The sequence below is a fragment of the Sus scrofa genome, chromosome 10, assembly GCF_054392235.1.
Source record: "Sus scrofa isolate SSC_HxYL_T2T_F1_AM1 chromosome 10, Sscrofa_HxYL_maternal_Yorkshire_Landrace_v2.0, whole genome shotgun sequence".
In the NCBI taxonomy this organism is placed as follows: Eukaryota; Metazoa; Chordata; class Mammalia; order Artiodactyla; family Suidae; genus Sus; species Sus scrofa.
The window spans coordinates 84430519-84452177 of record NC_139392.1 but is presented as its reverse complement, the minus strand read 5'-3'; the positions used below and the strand labels follow the sequence as shown (position 1 = coordinate 84452177).

At 40.0% G+C, this 21659-nt stretch overlaps 1 protein-coding gene across 14 annotated transcripts in view; it reads left to right on the top strand.

Moving 5' to 3' along the window:
• Positions 1 to 21659, top strand: part of CUL2 (cullin 2) — a 128872-nt gene that overhangs the window by 82617 nt on the left and 24596 nt on the right. For 9 of the 14 annotated variants that reach the window (XM_084980493.1, XM_084980490.1, XM_084980489.1 and 6 more), the window contains 5 exons: positions 1076 to 1158; positions 14479 to 14575; positions 14666 to 14776; positions 15183 to 15345; positions 20528 to 20652. In XM_084980493.1, coding sequence (XP_084836619.1) covers positions 1076 to 1158; positions 14479 to 14575; positions 14666 to 14776; positions 15183 to 15345; positions 20528 to 20652 — 579 coding nt within the window. Of the gene's footprint in view, positions 1 to 177; positions 1159 to 7102; positions 7275 to 8073; positions 8225 to 9481; positions 9723 to 9833; positions 9952 to 14478; positions 14576 to 14665; positions 14777 to 15182; positions 15346 to 20527; positions 20653 to 21659 lie in introns of all 14 variants that reach the window. The other 5 variants (XM_084980500.1, XM_084980501.1, XM_084980502.1 and 2 more) reach the window with 5 other exon arrangements.

Here is a 21659-nt window from a genome sequence, read left to right as displayed (position 1 = left end):
AGTCTGTGGGGAAAGAAAGGAGGAAGACAGTTGAGGCAGCAGTTATGGTGAAGTTGTTTTTCTTAAACTGGGTGGTGAAGATAGGGATGTTTTCTTTTTTTATTCTTTTTTTTTTTTTTTTTTTTTTTTTTTTTTGTCTTTTCTAGGGCCACACCTGCGGCATGTGGAGGTTCCCAGGCTAGGGGTCTAATTGGAGCTGTTGCTGCCGGCCTACAACACAGCCTCAGCAACTTGGGATCCGAGCCGTGTCTGCAACCTACACCACAGCTCACGGCAACGCCGGATCCTTAACCCACTGAGCAAGGTCAGGGATCGAACCCGTAACCTCATGGTTCCTAGTCCGGATTCGTCAACCACTGCGCCACGACAGGAACTCCTCTTTTGTTATTCTTTAATTTGACTTACGCTTTAATGTTTACATGAGAGGTTTTATAATTTCAAAAATCAGCCAACAGCCAAATCACATTTTACTTGTGATCTAATGCCTTTGTTTCTGTTACACTGTTGGCTTCTATAGCCCTTCCCTAATAATGGGCATTTAACAAACAATAAATTAACATTTTAGGAGTTCCCATCATGGCACAGTGGAAACAAATCCAACTAGGAACCATGAAGTTGCGGGTTCAATCCCTGTCCTCTCTCAGTAGGTTAAGGATCCTGCATTGCCAGGAAGTGTGGTGTAGGTCAGAGTCGCAGCTCAGATCTGATGTTGCTGTGGCTGTGGCGTAGACTAGCATCTGTAGCCGATTCGACCCCTAGCCCGGAAACTTCCATATGCCGTGGGTCGGTGCAGCCCTAAAAAAATAAATAAAACAGAATTTTATAAAAATTATTTCTGTAAGATTTTCAGTTAATGATAAAACCTTAATTCTGTTCTTTGTACAAGCCCAGTATGATAGTAATTGTCAATTTAAATTAGAAAGTTATTTTCCTTATGTATATTCAGTTTTCATTTGAATTTTGAAATATAAATACTTCCTGTGATGAGTATTTTTACTTTTAAATAAAGTCTTGAACAGATGTTGAAAACAAATACAAGTAATTCAGCCTTGATGATTTTCATTTTTCCTGGCAGCTAGCATTGGATATGTGGAGGAAATTGATGGTTGAACCACTTCAGACCATCCTTATCCGAATGCTGCTACGGGAAATCAAAAAGTGAGTGCTGACCTTTATCTTCTTGAGTCAGTTCTAACTTGCTGTTTGAAATGGTTTAAAACAGTGAACAGTTGCATGGCTGTCAACTGCACATAATCCTCATTTAACTGTAACTAGCCTTAGTTTCCATTTTAATGCCAATATTTTAAAATCATTTTATAATCTTTTTTTGGGGGGATGCACATTTTTATGTGGCCTAATATGCTTAGTAAATAAGTAAGTCCCTGACGTAAGTGACTTGTTTTACAGTCCTGAGACCTCTTGGACCTTATAGGCAGTGCTGAGTTGTTTGAACATATTCTCAGTCGAAACCCTAATGACCATAACCTATTCAGGAGATCAGATTCCTCTAGTTAGCTGGTTACTTTAACAAGCAGTTAAATTGTGAGGTAAATGAGAAAATGGCTTCCCATTTGACTTGTGGCCCAGAGCAGTTGACTTTACCTGATTGCTGTGTGAATGAGTAGAGTTTGGGACAAAGGAAGTTTTCCTGTGTGGTCCAGAGTAGCACATCCTTGGGTCAGCTCTGGCATAGAAGGTTCTTACTCAGCCTGGGAATCAAGAGAAGTGGGTCACACATGTGTCCATGTGCCTGGAACTGCTGTGAGAGGAATTCTCTAGACCAGTGAATTGCCATTTGATAATGGCCACTCCCTTTGAAACTGCTTTCTTTAAGAAGACCCAAATATGGAGGGATTTTATTTTATTTATTTATTTTTTTTTGTCTTTTTGCCTTTTCTAGGGCTGCTCCCACGGCATACAGAGTTTCCCAGATTAGGGGTCTAATTGGAGCTATAGCCGCCGGCCTACACCAGAGCCATAGCAACACAAGATCCGAGCTGCGTCTGCGACCTACACCACAGCTCACGGCAACGCCGGATCCTTAACCCACTGAGCAAGGGCAGGGACCGAACCCGCAACCTCATGGTTCCTAGTCGGATTTGTCAACCACTGTGCCACAACGGGAACTCCCTATACTGGAGTTTTTTATATGAGGGGAAAAGAGCAAAGCGTTGTTCTTACTGTGAGGCTCCTAGGAGGAAAGAGGGGTTAATAAAAAGCCCCCAAAGAGGATAAGAGAATATTTTAATATTTAATATTAATACCAAATAGAAAGTATGTGGTAGGAATTAGTAACTTGGTTTTTAAAATTGTCCCTCACACTTTTAACGGTTCCATTGTTTGCTGAGGCGGTGAGAGAGAAAAGGCAGCGAGGCAGGAGGGTGGAACAGGTTTCTTCTTTTTCTCTGCTCAACTAGGACTGACTAAAAGAACACTCCCAACAAGATTTAGAGGTTCTTATATAATTTCCTTTGCTAAGAAATAGTAAACCTTCTTCTTGACTTAGAATTCAGCTATTTTACATTAAAGGTATACTGAAAATACTGTTGTAATTTTCTAAATTCACTTTTAATGAAATGTCTTTATTAATATAATTTTGACCTGGTAAATTTTCCTTACGTGTGATTATTAGCTGTTAAAAAGGAATATGATGAAAAATTAAGGAAAATATTACTGTATAAGAAAAATAATACAACTGTAGGATGCTAATTCCAGAAAAGACATAGAAACTGTATGGTCAGAGACATTAAGCAAAGTTGTTTTTTTATTATTTTTTTACCCATGGCATATGCAAGTTCAGGAGCCAGGCACTGAATCCAAGCCATAGCTGGGACCTATGTTGCAGTTGCAGCAATGCCATTTCCTTTAGTCCACTGCAGTGGCCTGGGGATCGAACCTGAGCCTTTGTAGCCACCTGAGCTGCTGCAGTCAGATTCTTAACCCATGCCACAGAGGGAACTCAAACTGGCCTTTTTTTTTTTTTTTTTTTCAGTTACTATACCTTTTATTATGCAGGTAATATATGTAGCTATGCACACATGCTCAGGTGTGCACACATACATAAGTCCATACATACTGAACCTGAAGGTTTTTTTTTTTAATATTTTTATTTTTCCATTATAGCTGGTTTACAGTGTTCTGTCAGTTTTCTACTCTACAGCATGTTGATGCAGTTACACATATAAATTCATCAGATGTGATTAGACGTAGTTCCCAGTGCTATACAGCAGGATCTCACTGCCCATCCCTTCCAAAGGCAACAGTCTGCATCTATTAACGCCAGACTCCTGGTCCATCCCACTCCCTCCCCCTCCCCCTTGGCAACCACAAGTCTGTTCTCCAAGTCCATGATTTTCTTTTCTGTGGAAAGGTTCATTTGTGCAGTATATTAGATTCCAGATATAAGTGATACCATATGTTCTTTGTCTTTCTCTTTCCGACTGACTTCACTCAGCCTACTTAATTCAGGATGAGAGTCTCAAGTTCCATCCATTGTTGCTGCAAATGGCATTATTTTGTTCTTTTTTATGGCTGAGTAGTATTCCATTGTGTATATATACCACACTTTCCTAATCTAATCATCTGTTGATGGACATTTGGGTTGTTTCCATGTCTTGGCTGCTGTGAATAGTGCTGCAGTGAACTTGGGTGTGCATGTGTTTTTTTAAGGAACGTTTTGTCCAGATATATGCCCAAGAGTGGGATTGCTGGGTCATATGGTAGTTCTATGTATAGTTTTCTAAGATACCTCCATACTGTTTTCCATAATGGTTGTACCAGCTTACATTCCCACCAACAGTGCAGGAGGGTTCCTTCCCCCCTCCCCCCGCACCCCCAGCATTTGTTATTTGTGGACTTATTAATGATGGCCATTCTGACTGATGTGAGGTGGTACCTCATAGTAGTTTTGATTTGTATTTCTCTGATGATCAGTGATGTTGAACATTATTTCATATGCTTGTTGGCCATCTGTATAACTTACTTTGGAGAATTGTCTATTCAGGTCTTTTGCCCATTTTTCAATTGGGCTGTTGGCTTTTTTGCTGTTGAGTTGTATAACTTGTTTATACATTTTAGAGATTAAGCCCTCATCAGTTGCATCATTTGACACTATTTTCTCCCATTCTATAAGTTGTCTTTTTGTTTTCTTTTTGGTTTCCTTTGCTGTGTAAAAGCTCCTCAGTTTTATGAGGTCCCATTGGTTTCTTTTTGCTTTTATTTCTGCTGCTTTGGGAGACTGACCTGAGAAAACATTTGTAAGGTGGATGTCAGAGCATGTTTTACCTGTGTTCTCTTCCAGGAGTTTGATGGTGTCTTGTCTTACGTTTAAGTCTTTAAGCTATTTTGAGTTTATTTTTGTGCATGGTGTGAGGGTGTGTTCTAGTTTCATTGATTTGCATGCACCTGTTCAGGTTTCCCAGCAATACTTGCTGAAAAGACTGTCTTTTTCCCATTTTATGTTCTTGCCTCCTTTGTCAAAGATTAATTGACCACAGGTGTCTGGGTTTATTTCTGGGTTCTCTATTCTCTTCCATTGGTCTGTATGTCTGTTTTGGTACCAGTACCACACTGTCTTGATGACTGTGGCTTTGTAATACTGCCTGAAGTCTGGGAGAGTTATGCCTCCTGCTTGGTTTTTGTTCCTCAGAATTGCTTTGGCAATTTCTGGGTCTTTTGTAGTTCCATGTACATTTTCTGATTGTTTGTTCTAGTTCTGTGAAAAATGACATTGTGGGTAATTTGATAGGGATTGCATTGAATCTGTAGGTTGCTTTGGGTAGTGTGGCCATTTTTACAATATTAATTTTTCCAGCCCATGAGCATGGGATTTCTTTCCATTTCTTTGTATCTTCTTTGAATTCCTTGATTAAGGTTTTATAGTTCTCAGCATGTAAGTCTTTCACCTCCTTAGTCAGGTTTATTGCCAAGTATTTGATTTTTTTGGGTGCAATTTTAAAAGGTATTGTATTTTTGTATTCTTTTTCTAATATTTCATTGTTAGTATACAGAAATGTGATTGATTTCTGGATGTTAATCTTATATCCTCGCTGAATTTGTTGATCAGTTCAAGTAGTTTTTGGGTTGAGTCCTTAGGGTTTTCTATATATAGTATCATGTCATCTGCATACAGTGATGGTTTTACCTCTTCTCTTTCTATTTGGATGCTGTTTATTTCTTTTGTTTGTCTGATTGCTGTGGCTAGGACTTTAACTACTATGTTGAATAACAGTGGTGAGAGTGGGCCTCCTTGTCCTGTTCCAGATTTTAGTGGGAAGGCTTTCAGCTTTTCTCCATTGAGTATTATATTTTCTCTGGGTACTTGTCTTAATTTCGTTGTTATAAAGTGTTATTTGACATGCTTTATTAATATCTCCTTTATTTTGTATGTGTATTAGGTAGGTGTTACCTTATATTTTACAGCTAGAAATACTAAGACATAATAGTAATAATAACAATAATAATAAAATATGGAAGATGGGTACCAAGCAGTGTTCTAAAAGCTTTCATGCTAATCCCATTTAATCCTTACCAAATCAAACCTTGATATGATTTGCCATTTTACAGGTAGCGAAGTCAATAGTATTGCTCTTTCCATCCCTAATATTCTTAATTCCAGAGATTCAGATCTGAGACTTTAAGTCTAAATCTATTATGCCTGTCTTTTTTTTTTTCCCCCTTTTTATGGCCACTCCTGGAATATACGGAGCTTCCCAGGGTAGGGATTAAATTGGAGAGCAGCTGCTGGCCTACACCACAGCCACAGCAACACAGGATCTGAGCCATGTCTGGAACCTATACCACAGCTCATGGCAGTATTGGATACCTGACCCACTGAGCAAGGTCAGGGATCGAACTCGAATCCTTACAGATACTAGTCCCATTCATTTCCGTTGCACCACAACAGGACCTCCCTGCAGTCGGATTCTTAACCCACTGCACCAGTGGGAACTCTTGAGAAGTGGCTTAGTGAATTTGATATAGTTGGGAAAGAGACTCCATGTCTTTAAACTTCCAATTTGAGTCTGCTGCATTGCTTTAACATCTATTTACCCATTGTCATTTGAGATAACATGGATAGGATGATAAGAGACTGGTAAATTGCCCAGAGCACTGGGAAAAGTAGATTGAAAAAGATGAGATGGGAGTTCCCATTGTGGCTCAGCTGTAAGGAACCCAAACAGCATTCGTGAGGACCCAGGTTCAGTCCCTGGCCTCCATCTGTGGGTTAAGGATCCAGCATTGCCGTGAGCTGTGGTGTGGGTCGCAGACGTGGCTCAGATCCCATGTTGCTGTGGCCGTGGTGTAGGCTGACAGCTGCAGCTCCGATTTGACCCCTAGCCTGGGAAGACTCAGGACATGCCAGCAATCTCTAATGGATAGACCTGCTTTTATTCCTGCCTAGATAGGTCTCTCTTAGTGCTGATCTTCATTAATGTAGTCTGAGAGGTTACATATTTATTTATTTTTATCCTAATAGCCAAGAGTTGCTAAGAGAAAAGACATGTATCCTTCCTAATTCTTAAATACATTTAGTGCTTAGTCCATTGTTTATATGTGGACATCAATATGTTTTAGATACTGCTGCTTTACAACTGTGTTCTGCAGCTGTTTACATTTGTTTAGCTCTGTGATTTTTAAGTACTTATCCTTTAGCTAAAATGCTTGCTTCCACGACATAGGTACTTAGCTGATACCCATACAGCTCTTTTCCTACAACTTGGGTTAAATTATCACAATCTCATTTAATCGTGTAATTATACTTTCTCCTTTTAGCTGCGTAGTCTTGGAGTCATCACTGGATGAATTAACTTGGTTGGCGCCCTCTAAAAGAGTATTTCCTAATGTACCTTCGGTTATGTGAAGTTGTATTTTATGCTGCACCATCACCTGTGTCTCTAGGAGTTTTTGTATAGAATCACATATAGAATTGTCCTTAATTACCTATTTTAGGAAAAATATACAGATCATAAAGATTCACCAACCCCCAGGTAAAGTGTTAATCTTGGAAGATTGCAGAAAGTTGAGGGCCATTGCAGCCTTAAAGAGGTAAAGTTACCTGTCAGGCTAATGGGGATTTTTTTTTTTTCTTGTGAAATCAAAGCACTCTGCTAAGTGAAAATTCTTACTGAGCATGAATGCTGAAGTGCTCAGTAAACTGTAACAGGACATCACGACTTTTCAAAGAAGTTATATAATTGGGTGGAATGGGGTTTCTGCAGATCAGAAAAGGAGGACCCAGAAAAACAAGACAGCAACATAAAGTGACATCAAAGGTAAAAGACCATGCATTGTCTGCTTTTAAGATACAGACTGGGACCAGGTTCTCTTTTTTTTTTTTTTTTGTCTCTTTAGGGGCACACCCAGGGCATATGGAAATTCCCAGGATGCTAGGGATCGAATCGGATCTGTAGCTGCCGGCCACAACCACAGCCATACCAAGGCCATATCAAAGCTATGTCTGTGACCTACACCACAGCTCATGGCAACGCCGATTCCTAACCCATCAAGGCCAGGGACTGAACCCATGTCCTCATGGATACTAGTTGGGTTCATTACCACAAAGCCACAGCAGGAACTCCAAGCCTCTCTCTCTCTCTTTTTTTTTTTTTTTGTCTTTTCTAGGGCCTCACCCACAGCATATGGAGGTTCCCAGGCTAGGGGTCTAATCAGAGCTGTTGCTGTCAGCCTACACCACAGCCACAGCAACGTCAGATCCAAGCCGTATCCGAGACCCACACCACAGCCTGTGGCAACGCTGGATCCTCAGCCCATTGAGCGAAGCCAGGGATTGAACCCGAAACCTCATGGCTCCCAGTTGGATTCACTGACTACTGAGCCACATGGGAACTCCAAGTCTTTTTTTGATTAATTATATTCCCTAAAAGTGGCTTCTCTTGAGGTGTATAAATGCAATAGGAATAATCCCAGCTTCGTGCATTTTGGAGAAACTATTTCAATCAAGTACTAGATTTAAAAGTGGAATGTAGTTTGTAGAATTTTTTTTTTGTTTGTTTGCTTAAGAGGGTCAATGAAATAACCATTAGTTTAATTTTTTTTTCATGGTATCACAAGATCTAATTCATGATTTCTGATTCATGTACACACAAAATTTAATTCATAATCCAAAAGTCAAGGTGCTCTGCCTATACAAGGAAGGAAAAGACAAGCAATCATAGGTTGTGTATCTGCATGTTTTCCTCAGTGTCTCCTTCACTAGAGAAAGGTAAAAATAATTCTGTTCATACAATAACTTATCTGTCTTTTATAGTAAAATAGTAGAATTGCCATTGGGACTTTTGGTGCAGTAACAACCTAACATTGTTTATAATTTTAATAAATAAAATACTGTAACTTTGTGAATGTGAATGTTACAGCATAAAAACTGTAATATCTTCAGTGACATAAGCAGACACATAATTGGAAATATAAGTAATAGTGCTTATCTTGATGTAAATTTCCTGCAGTAACTTTAATGTAGTCCAAAGTTATAACTGAATATGAAATTAGAAGGCGAGAAGAAAGTGTGTGTCGTGTCCCATCCCCTCCCTTTCTCCCCAGGTAACCACTGTCCCAACTTCTATTTCCTTTTGCTTTTATCAGCCATGTGTACATTCCTAGGCTCTATAGTTTAGTCTTGTTCCTCTCTTTAAAAACTTCACATGCCTGGAGTTCCCGTCGTGGCGCAGTGGTTAACGAATCCGACTAGGAACCATGAGGTTGCAGGTTCGATCCCCGCCCTTGCTCAGTGGGTTAAGGATCCGGCGTTGCCGTGAGCTGTGGTGTAGGTTGCAGACGCGGCTCGGATCCCGCGTTGCTGTGGCTCTGGCATAGGCCGGTGGCTACAGCTCTGATTCGACCCCTACCCTGGGAACCTCCACATGCCGCGGGAGCGGCCCAAGAAATGGCAAAAAGACAAAAAAAAAACAAAACAAACTTCACATGCCTTTAAATCTTTTAAGCAACAGGTTCCTCCTCCATCCTTTTTTTTTTTTTTTTTTTTTTTTTTTTTAAATGGCTGTACCAGGCCGGGGACTGAATCGAAGCTGGAACTGTGACCTATGCCACAGCTGTGTCAACAGTGGATCCTTTAAGACACGGTGACGGGCTAGGGATCGAACCCACACCTGTGCATGGACCAGAGTCACTGCAGTCAGATTCTTTTATTATCATAATATTTTTTTATTATTTATTTATTTATTTTGCAGTCAGATTCTTAACCCACTGCAAACTCCCATCCTTTTTTTCCCCTTGTAATTTATTTGTTCACGAATCCTGGCCATTTGATCTTTAGACTTTCTCACTTGTGAAGTTTGCTGACTCTGTGCATGAGGCCCATTTATACGTGTTCATTTTCCTCTGTATTTCCCTTAAGTTGGCAGTTCAGTGGCTTACCCAGACTCACGTTGGTTTCCATTGGTACTTTCCTCTTTCATCATGTCTGATTTATCGCTCTTTTTCTTTTTTCTTTTTGTCTTTTTAGGACTGCACCTGTGACATATGCTAGTTCCCAGGCTAGGGATGGAATCAGAGCTATAGCTACCAGCCTACACCAACAGTCTCAGCAATGTGGGCCACATCTGTGGCCTACATCATAGCTCACGGCAATACCGGATTCTCGACCCACTGATTGAGGCCAGGGATCGAACCCTTATCCTCATGAATACTCATCCGATTAGTTTCTGCTGCACCACAATGGGAACTGCCTAAATTGCCTCTCTTTGGTTAGTTGATGCCAGAGTCTTTTTGATATGACCTTGGTCATCCTTGATAACTTGTTTGTTATCTAGTATGTCAGAATGTTCCAGGCTTATCTTGTACATTTTCTTCCCCAGACCTGGTATCAGCCACTCAGTGAAAAACTTAGTTCCAAAAACACAAGTGATATGTAAATGCATTCTTGAAACACTCTGAATGTTCCAGATCCATTCCTCAGTCTTCCTCTCCACAGAGGTAATCCCTGTTACCATTTAGTTAACTGTCTTTTCAGTCCTTTTCCTATAGATTTTTATATCTATGTTCAGAAATGAATAGATAGAATATGATGCAGAATGTTATTTTCTAAGTACGTAATTTTTCTTTTTTTTCTAACTTTTGAAAATCATAAGTGACATACTTATTTCTTTCCCTTTTTTTTTTTTGGCTTTTTAGGGCTGCACCTGTGGCATATGGAGGTTCCCAGGCTAGGGGTTGAATTGGAGCTGAGCCACTGGCCTCCACCCACAGCAACGCCAGATCCGAGCCACATCTGCGACCTACACCACAGCTCACGGCAACGCTGGATCCTTAACCCACTGAGCAAGGCCAGGGATCAAATCTGTGTCCTGATGGATATTAGATTCATTTCCGCTGAGCCACGACAGGAACTCCTTATTAATTTCTTTTAAAATTCATTATCTTGATAATTTTTCTGCGTACATAGAGGTCTTCCTCATTCTTTCTGAACTCTATATGATGTTTGGTGTAGTTCTCCCTCATTTTATTCAGCTCTTTTCCTGGTGATGTATATTAGGTTGTTTCCAGTTTTTCATTAGTACAGTTCTTGCTTCTGTTATGCACACGTGTAAGTAGTTTTTTCTGCAGTCACAGAGTACGTGCATTTAGAATTTTGCCCTCTAAAAAGTACCTGTTCTTCCAAAGGCAGCATGTGAGAACCCATTTCTCCACCACTCACCAATACTTGATTTTACCAGATCTTGCAAGTTTAAGGGTGAACGCTCACCTTGATTTCTCAGTGTCTCCTGCGGTGCTCTGGAGGATGTCGGGTGGGGGGTGCTGCAGTCTGGGTGCAGGTACGTCCCCTCCTCTGGTGCCAGTCTCACTGCTCCTGAGGAGACGCACAGAGCAGCTTGTCTGCCGATGACCTCTGGTTTTGTCAACTCGTTGTGCCACCTCTCTTTCAGTAACGCCTCTTTTTGACTGTCCTCCTTCACTGTCCTTCGACCACTGCCTTGTAACAGGTCTTTCTCTCATGCATTTTGGGCCATAGTGTTGTTTTTCTGTGCTCTCTAGTCTTCATTCCATCCTCTTGCACTTTCTGCAGGTCCAAAGGCTACTGCCAACAATTGAGTATTAAAAAGTATCCATGGAGTTCCCGTCGTGGCGCAGTGGTTAACGAATCTGACTAGGAACCATGAGGTTGTGGGTTCGATCCCTGCCCTTGCTCAGTGGGTTAAGGATCTGGCATTGCCGTGAGCTGTGGTGTAGACTGCAGATGCGGCTCGGATCCCACGTTGCTGTGGCTCTGGCGTAGGCTGGCGGCTACAGCTCCGATTCGACCCCTAGCCTGGGAACCTCCATATGCCACAGGAGCAGCCCAAGAAAATGGCAAATAGACAAATAAATAAATAAATAAAAAGTATCCTTCCTGTTGCGTCTCTGATTTGTAATGAGAGCAGGAGCCTGCATGTAATTTCTTGGAACCATATTCTCATTTTAATCATAGGGGGTAAATGAAGGTTTCACTAAAAGATAAATTTGCTCATTGCCACATAACAGAATCAGGGCTGCTGAGAGTTCCAGCTGACTTCTAATAACCATCTGATCTGCTCTCTGAGTTAAACTGGCTTTAAATGTCTTGGGTCTTGGTTTTGTTATTTATTTATTTATTTATTTATTTTTGGTCTTTTTGTCTTTTCTAGGGCTGCATCCGCGGCACATGGAGGTTCCCAGGCTAGGGGTCTAATCCGGGTGTAGCTGCCAAGCCTACGCCAGAGCCACAGCAACGTGGGATCCGATGGTTCTTAGTCAGATTCCTTAACCACTGAGCCATGACGGGAACTCCGTGTCTTGGTTTTAAAATCAAAGTCAGGGCTTTTTTTGTTGTTGTTTCTTAGCTTTTTGTTGTTGTTTCTTAGCTCTGTTTTACTGAAAATGCTTCTGTTTTCCTCCTATCTGTACTTAAAATACTGGCTTACTAACAGTTCACTTGTGTACCAGGCACTGTGCTACGTGCTTCCTCGGGTTATACTTAACCTTTACCATTTCCTGTGAGACCAGGTACTTTTATTATTCCACCTTCCAGAAGGGGACACCTCTGAGTACTAGGAGGTTCAGCATCTGCACAAGGTGACATGTTAATACAGCCAGAACTTGAACCTAGGCAGTCTGACTCCAAAGTCCTGGTCTTGAGGGCTGTGATAAACTATTCCAGTCAGTTTGCATCCTCCCAGCTGAGTGATTTCATTATGATTGTTGTGGGCATTTCCATTTAGTTCTGTCATGATCAAATAATGAGCCAAATTTCTAAAAATTCCTCATTCTTTGCTCAAGGCTCATCTCCTGGGATCACCATTCGTACATGGGACTGGTGCTTGTTCAGATGACTGGTTTAGTCAGGCTTTTATATATTACTACTTTAGCATCACTTCATAGTTTGTTTTCATTATCTGTCAGCCTAATAGAAATAAATTATAATGATTTTTCTCTAGTATCTTTTGTACAGTTATAAAAATATATGCTGATCTTCAAGATGGAATAATTATGCCTCAGAGTTTCTGAGTTCAGATGTTATTCTTACAGAGCAGACAGCCTAGTTTTTAAGCACTGGGACTATCGATGTTCTTTCTAGGCTCTACTTATCCCATTTCAGATTCTCTGGGCCTTTTGAGATCCAGAAACAAATGGCAGGAGTGCTGAGAGTAGCAGGAGTGGACGTTTTCCTGGTGCTGAGGAGGGCAGTAGGATTTGGTCATGAATATAATTTAGGTAACCTGATTTTTCAAATATTTAGGTATTTCTCACTCTTGACTGATTTTCACTTGGTCCCAAAGTCGAAACGCAAAAAGTGATTCACCCCAAATTGATAGACTAAGTTATTAGATCATTATTTCACCAGATTTAATTTAGGCTCAAGAGGGAAGGTCAGCAGAGGGAATGAGCTCACTGCGGGTCACCTTGTATGAACTCAGCCTTCTTATTAGTGATACCGAAATGTAGACTTTGTAACTAAGATTCCCAGACTGACAGGAGCACTGTAGCCATGTTAACTCAGCACAGAAAACTTCCCCAGAACATCCAGATAATTAAAGGGAGAAGGAAGGAGGATGAGAGGGAGGCGAGGGTCGGGGAGAGGGGGAGGGCACTGATTTATAAAGGTAATTTCCTCAATACTGTTCTTTTTCATCTTTTATTTTATTTATTTATTTTTTGCTTTTTGGGGCCTCATGTGTGGCATATGTAAGTTCTTAGGCTAGGGGTCAAATCGGAGCTCCATCTGGCCTACGCCACAGCAACACCAGATCTGAGCCATGTCTGTGACCCATACCATAGCTCACACTGATGCTTGGATACTCACCCTGCCTAGTGAGGCCAGGGATTAAACCCGAGTCTTCATGGATACTAGTTGGGTTTGTTAATCGTTGAGCCACAATGGGAATTCCAGTCAGTACTTCTATTTTTTTTTGTTTTGCTTTTTTAGGGCCACACCTGTGGCATATGGAGGTTCCCAGGCTAGGGGACTAATCGCAGTTACAGCTGCCGGCCTACACCACAGCCACAGCAACGCCAGATCTGGGCCGCATCTGCGACCTACACCACAGCTTACGGCAACGCTGGATCCTTAACCCACTGAGCGAGGCCAGGGATTGAACTCTCATCCTCATGGATCCTAGTTGGATTTGTTTCCACTGTGCCATGGTGGGAACTCCAATACTTCTCTTAAATATGAGAAAATCCTTGTATCAAAACAAGGAGATTTTACTAGGAAATGATGATCATGTATTTTTTTGTGACTTTCTTTGTAAAATAATTACTAATTCAAAGGAAAAAACTAAAGTGAGATGCATAATTAGCAAGAGAGGTAAACCTTTGACTGTGTAATGGTTTGATCTGAGCATTACTATTGGAGCCAGAAACTCCCAGCATAGAGCCAGACTGTTTTACAGTGGCTTTAGGAAAACCCCTTTTTTCCCTTATGTTATTTTCCTGTTTTTGTAGTTAGAAAAGCCACAGTTCACTGCCATTTCTTATTGTGGTTCAGACTTGCATCCCAGTAGTGCCCTTGACTAAGTAGGAACTTAGCCAAGTGTCACATGATTTTAGATCGCTTTGCTAACTGTAAAGGAATGTAGAAATGTTAAAACATATCTTACTACCTTTCTAGGTAGACTATTTAATATTAAATAAATTAATACTAATATTAAAACATATCTCACCAAGTTTCTAAGTAGAGAAGTACCTTTGTGCTTACATGAAATAAATACCGTCTTAGTATCAACATAGTATCTTTAATTTTACAATTAAAGCTTTCCTGTTTATTGAAATGTCATCCAATGTGTCCATTAACTATCATAAATATTATTAATTCAGCTGTGATATAAAAAATTATTTTTAAGTATCATGTGGGCATTGGGCTTTAAAATGCTTTATATATAATGTGATTAGACCAATAGCGTAAGCAGCCATAGTTTGGTAAGCTTTGGTATATTTCTGTAGATACTTGTATTTTCAAGAATGTTTGGTGTTACACCTTTGTTTCAGTGATCGTGGTGGAGAAGACCCAAACCAGAAAGTAATCCATGGGGTTATTAACTCCTTTGTTCATGTTGAACAGTATAAGAAAAAATTCCCCTTAAAGGTAAAAAGCCTTCTTTAAAAAAAAAAAATTAGACTTTTAATTTCTTAAGTTGCTTGTTCTAATTTTTAAATATGATTTAATTGATTTTAGTTTTATCAGGAAATCTTTGAGTCTCCCTTTCTGGCTGAAACAGGAGAGTATTACAAACAAGAAGCTTCAAATTTATTACAAGAATCAAACTGCTCACAGTATATGGAAAAGGTAAGAAAGAAAACATATTATATATCAGGCACGGTGTTACATAACATTTTTATCTTAGTTAATATTTTTTTGTGGAAAAATTTCTGGTTTGTTTGTTTAATCATTGTACCTGTTGATAAGCTGTTGTTCTTGCTGTGCCTGTCTCCATGAGAAAAAGTGCTATTCCAATTTTCGTTGTGGTTGATGCTTTCTGATAATTCCTGATTGCTGGGTTTTCTTGTTAGATAGTGGTGAAATGTGGGTGACATCTAGTAGCTTAAATAACATTTTGACATGTTTCATGGAGTGTGAGTTTAAACTGGTTATAGAATTCTTATTTGTTCCTTTACCATGTCATGTTACTTACTGATTTTACAAGTTTTTTCTCATGGTAGTTAATGACTGACTGAAGAATATATTTCTAAAGGTTCTAGGTAGATTAAAAGATGAAGAAATTCGATGTCGAAAATACTTACATCCAAGTTCATATACTAAAGTGATTCATGAATGTCAGCAACGAATGGTAGCAGACCACTTACAGTTCTTACATGCAGAATGTCATAATATTATTCGACAAGAGAAAAAAAATGGTAAGTGACACCAGACATCAATATGAATAGAAATAAAATTATAAACCCACTTTTTATATCCTCTCCCAGCTACTTAGACTTCAGGCATATTTAAGTAATAGTCTCTAAAATATTTGATGTGCCTTTTTACGGGTTATTAATAATATATTTTAAAAGATTGTTTTGGAAAAGTAAATTTTCAAACTGTATTCTAAAGTCAAAAGAAAAACTGGGAAAATGTGTTTGCACATTTTTAAAAATCATAGGAGCTAGTTTCCTTAATATATTTCTAATAAATAGGAAAAAAGACAAAGAATATGAAAAGGAAATATATATAGATTTTAAACATATGAAAATGCTCAATCTCACTCAAAACAGAAATACAAAATAAAGATACAGTGAGATGTTAACAATAAACAGTGAACAAATGGATTTTTTTTTTAGAAAAAGAGGAAATGGCAATAAGAATTTTCAAAAAAAATGTAACAAGAGATGTGCCAGGCCTACACAAAAAACTAAACATTGTTGAAAGCAGCAATGATTTATATAGATCCAGGGCAGTCTTCTCAAAACCCAAGATTTTTTTTTTTTTTTTTTTTTGACTCTAAAAGTTATACTCAGACTAAGAACAGTCAAGACAATTTTGAAGAGCATGATGGGAAAACTTTGGAGGATGGACTGACTTACAAAAACCACAGTAATTAAGAAAATGAGGCATTGCTGCAAGGATAGACAGGGAGACAAGTTGAATAAAAGAAAAAGCCAAGAAATGTATATGTAGATAATTCATTTAAGACCTAGGTGGCCTTGCAGATCAATGGGTGAAAGACAGTCTTTTCAACACATAATGCCAGGTCCATTCACTGGATATCCATTTGGGAGAAAAGTGAAATTTGATCCCTACCTCAAACACCATATACAGAATCAACCAACTCATTGTGGGCTTTTGTAAAGCAGTAACACTTCCAGAAGATAATACAGGAGAATAACTTCGTGACCTTGAGGGTAGAAAAATTTTAAATAAGACACAAAAAAGCACTAACCAGAAAGGAAAGACTGATCAAGTTGACTACATTAACATTAAAAACTTTAGATCATTAAAAGCTCATTAAGGAGTTCCCGTTGTGGTGCAGCAGAAACGAATCCGACTATCCATGTGGATGCGGGTTCAATCCCTTGCCTTGCTCAGTCGGTCAGGGATCTGGCATTGCTGTGAGCTCTGGTGTAGGTTGCAGATGTGGCTCAGATCCTGTGTTGCTGTGGCTGTGGTGCAGGCCGGCAACTGTAGCTCTGATTCGACCCCTAGCCTGGAAACTTTCATATGCTGCAGGTGCAGCCTAAAAAGCCAAAAAAAAAAAGGTCATTAAGACCATTTGATCATCGAAAGACAGTCATCGGACAAAGGAGCCAAGAATACACAATAGGGAAAGGACAGTCTCTTTAATAAATGTTTATGAGGAAACTTGACAGCCACATATAACAGAATGAAACTGGACCACCATCTTATACCGGATGCAAAAATTAGTTGAAAATGAATTAAAGACTTGAACCTAAGACCTGAAGCCATAAAACTCCTAGTAGAAAATGTCGGCAGTGACATTGACGTCAGTCTTAGTGATGAGTTTTTGAATCTCACAGCAAAAGCAGAGGCAACAAAGGCAAAAATAAGTAAGTGGGACTGTATGAAACTAGAAAGTGTCTGCACAGCAAAGGAAACCATCAACGAAATGAAAAGGCGACCTACTGAAGGAGAAAACATATTTACAAATCTTACACCTGATACGGGGTTAATATCCAAAATATGTGAAGGACTCATACAACCCAACAGCAAAAACTTGATTAAAAAAGTGAGCAGAAGATGTGAATAGACAGTTTTCCAAAGACAAACAGATGGCCAACAGGTACATGAAAAGGTTGTTCAACATTACTAAGCATCGGGGAAATGCAAATACAAACCACAGTGAGATACCACCTCGCACCTGTTAGCATGGCTATTAATCAAAAAGACAAGAAATAACAAATGTTGATAAGAATGTGGAGAAAAGGGAAGCCTTGCATGCACACTGTTGATGGGAATGTAAATTGGTGCAGACTCTATGAAAAACAGTATTTAGGTTCCTCAAAAACTGAAAATAGGAGTTCCCGTCGTGGCGCAGTGGTTAACGAATCCGACTAGGAACCATGAGGTTTCGGGTTCGGTCCCTGCCCTTGCTCAGTGGGTTAACGATCCGGCGTTGCCGTGAGCTGTGGTGTGGGTTGCAGACTCGGCTCACATCTTGCGTTGCTGTGGCTCTGGCGTAGGCCGACGACTACAGCTCCGATTAGACCCCTAGCCTGGGAACCTCCATATGCCACTGGAGCGGCCCAAGAAATGGCAAAAAGACAAAAAACAAACAAAAAAACCTGAAAATATAACTATCATATCTAGCAATTCTACTTCTGGATAGTTATTCAAAGAAAACAAAAACACTAAATCAAAAGGATACATGTACCCCGATGTTCACTGCAGTGTCATTTACAATAGCCAAGATAAGGAAATACCCTAAGTATCCACTGATGGAAGAATGGATTAAAATAACTTGCGTGGATATACACACACACACTGAAATAGCATTCAGCTATAAAAAAGAGCAAAATCTGGAGTTCCCGTCGTGGCGCAGTGGTTAATGAATCTGACTAGGAACCATGAGGTTGCGGGTTTGGTCCCTGCCCTTGCTCAGTGGGTTAACGATCCGGCGTTGCCGTGAGCTGTGGTGTAGGTTGCAGACGCGGCTCGGATCCCGCATTGCTTTGGCTCTGGCGTAGGACAGTGGCTACAGCTGCAATTCGACCCCTAGCTTGGGAACCTCCATATGCCGCGGGAGTGGCCCAAGAAATGGCAAAAAGAGAAAAAAAACAAAAACAAAAATCTTGCTATTTTTGCAACAATAGAGGTGGACTTTGAGGGCATTGTGCTAAGTGAAATAAATCAGAGACAAATATCACATGATTTTATATGTGGAATCTAATAAAACAAATAAGCTCGGGGGTGCAGTGAACAGATTGGTGGTTGACAGAGTCAGGATTGTGAAGGGAGTCAAAAGGTACAGACTTCCAATAATTGAAAAACTTAAGGCATGGAGCTATAATAATGCACAGCATAGTGACTAGCGTTAATAATACTGTGTTGCATATTTGAATGTTGTCAACAGAGTATATTTTATCTTTTTTTTTTTTTTTTTTTTTTTTTTTGCTATTTCTTTGGGCCGCTCCTGCGGCATATGGAGGTTCCCAGGCTAGGGGTCAAATCGGAGCTGTAGCTGCCAGCCTACGCCAGAGCCACAGCAACGCAGGATCCGAGCCGCGTCTGCAACCTACACCACAGCTCACGGCAACGCCGGATCGTTAACCCACTGAGCAAGGGCAGGGACCGAACCCGCAACCTCATGGTTCCTAGTCGGATTCGTTAACCACTGCGCCACGACGGGAACTCCTCAACAGAGTATATTTTAAAAGTTGTTATCACAAGAAAAAATTGTTAATATGTATGGGGACAAATGTTAAATAGACTTATTAGTGGTGATCATTTTGCAGTAATATGCAAATATTGAATCATTATGTTATTAACCTAAAACCAATGTAATGTTATATGTCGATACCTCAAAAAAAAAAAAAAAAGAGAGACAGTCATAGAGTTATATATTTGCAATAGCTCAAAAAAAGGTTTATGTCAAAAATAAAAAATAGGAAATTTGAACAGGTACTACAGAATAGAGAATATCCACATGGCCATTAAACATATAAAGAAGCTGTCTATCTCACTAAAATAGGGGGACACAAAACCACACTAAGGTATCAGTACTTAATCACAGTTTGATAAAAAGTTTAAAAGACTGAAAATAACAAGTGTTTGGAAGCATATGGAGGAACAGGAACTTGTTATTTGTTGTACCTAAGGTATAAATTAGTGCAGCCACATTGAAAAGCTGACAGTGAGTGAGCAAATGCCAGCCTCTTGCGGTCCAGCCATTGCTCTCGCAGGTGTTCAACCCCTCGCCCAGAAAGCATGCACACGTGCACCCAGAGACACGTACAAGCATGTTCATGGCAGTGCTGTGTGTAGTAGCCCAAACTGGGAACAGCTCGACCAACCAATGACAGTAGAATGATTAAAGTATAGCATCTTCTTACAATGGGATATTATAGATAGAAGAATGAGAATTAATAACTCATACAACACAGATGAGCCTTATGAGCATGCTGAACCAAAGAAACCAAAAGAGAGAATTGTATGACTTCATTTTTATAAATAGTTCAAAACAGAAAAAAGAAATCTGCGGTTTAGTGAGTAATAAACCGTGATGACAGTGATTACCTTTGCAGAAGAACAGGAGTCGTCGTGCTGGGGAAGAGGTATGAAGGAGACTTCTAGGTGGAGGTCATGTCTCGTTTCTTACTGGGGGTGGTGATAACGTGGGGGGGGTGGTGTTCGCTTGTGATAATTCATTGAGATACACATTTACAGTTTGTACACTTTTCTGTATGTGTGTTATACTTCAATAAAAAGTTTAAAATAGAAACCACCACACTGAGATGTCATTTTCCACCTCTCAGTGCAAGGATCAAAACATCTGACAATACATGGTTGGCAGGGGAGCTCCCGGCTGCTGGGCACTCTGTCTACAAGGTCTTCCTACAAGATCAAGCTTTGTAGAGCAGTCCCACTTATAGGGATGTATATTGCGGAATAATATTCTTGCCCATATGCAGGGTTATTAATTGTGACATTGTAATATCAAGAGATTGGAAAGAACCCAGTTCCCATCAATTGTTAAGTGATTGTAATACAGCTGTATAATGGAGTGCTAGGCAGTCGTAAAATGTGAGGAAATGCTTTCTGTACTGATATAAAAAGATCTCTAAGCTAAAATGTTATGTTCTGCAGTTGCAGAGGGTGCATGGAACACGCCAGACTATTGGTGTAAAAGGGGTGGAGGGGAGAATAATGTATTTTCTTGAGTGGGTAGGAAACCGCTCTGAACGATACCCAGCCACCGCAGCCTTGCTTTCCCAGGGGAGAGGGCTGGGAGACTGGAGAAAGGAGTGGGACTCGCTCTGCATACGCCTCTGTAAGCCTGCATTTTGAACCATGAATTGCCTACTATATTAAAAATATTTTTAAACTATTTGGAAGTTTAATAATCCCATTTCTTTTTCCCCTCAGACATGGCAAATATGTATGTCTTACTCCGTGCTGTGTCCACTGGTTTACCTCATATGATTCAGGAGCTGCAAAATCATATCCATGATGAGGGCCTTAGAGCAACCAGTAATCTTACTCAGGAAAATGTGAGTTACAAATAAGGCACTGGAGAAATGTTCTCTTAATCAGATGACCATGGAGTTTTTCTTTTGACTTTACCGTTTAAAAACCATGAAAGAAAAGTCCTACCATGCCAATCAATAAAACATCTTTATTAACATGTTCTAAACCTAGAATTTGTTGGACAAATTATCAAATTATTAGAAAATCAGTGCGTGAGATAAGACTTCTTCCTACACATTGCTGTGTTTATTTAGCAATTGTTAATTAATTTCTCAGAGAAAAATGTGTTAGGTGTTTCTGAATAATTGTGTTTCTGTGAAACGGGCATTTGTGTTCATAGTGGTCCTGGTACTAGTCAGTAGTAATACCGACAACTTACAACTTGGTTTCCTTTTTACATGCTCTGAGTCTGACAGCCCAGGAAGTAAATGTGGATTAAAGCATTCTTCCCTAAATACATGCTTACTACCCAAAATACCCAACACTGACCCTCAGGTCCCTGATGCCCCCCTCAAGAGTTCCCCACCAGTTAAATGGCTATTTACAACAAGGTGTCTTTCCTATCAAAGTGTGTTCCTGTTGTCAAATCTTACTGGATTGGCTTCCTTGTTGTCACCATTGATGGTTGACAGATAAGACAGACAGGACATGAAATGCTGCCTCTCTTTCCTAAATAGAGCTGTTTGTTCCTCATCTGTACTGCAGTGAGCTATGTATAGACCTCATTGTTCAGAAGCATTTTTTATCTATTTCTTTCTTTGCTTTTTTTAGGGCTGCACCTGTGGCATATGGAAGTTCCCAGGCTAGGGGTCAAATTGGAGCTAGAGCTGACGGCCTGCACCACAGCCACAGCAATGCCAGATCCTAGCCGCATCTGTGACCTACACTGCAGGTCACGGTAATGCCAGATCCTTTAACTCACTGAGTGAGGCCGGGGATTGGACCTACATCCTCATAGATCATAGTCCAATTCCTTTTTTTGGAGGAGGGGGCTCACCTGCAGCATATGGAAGTTCCCAGGCTAGGGGTT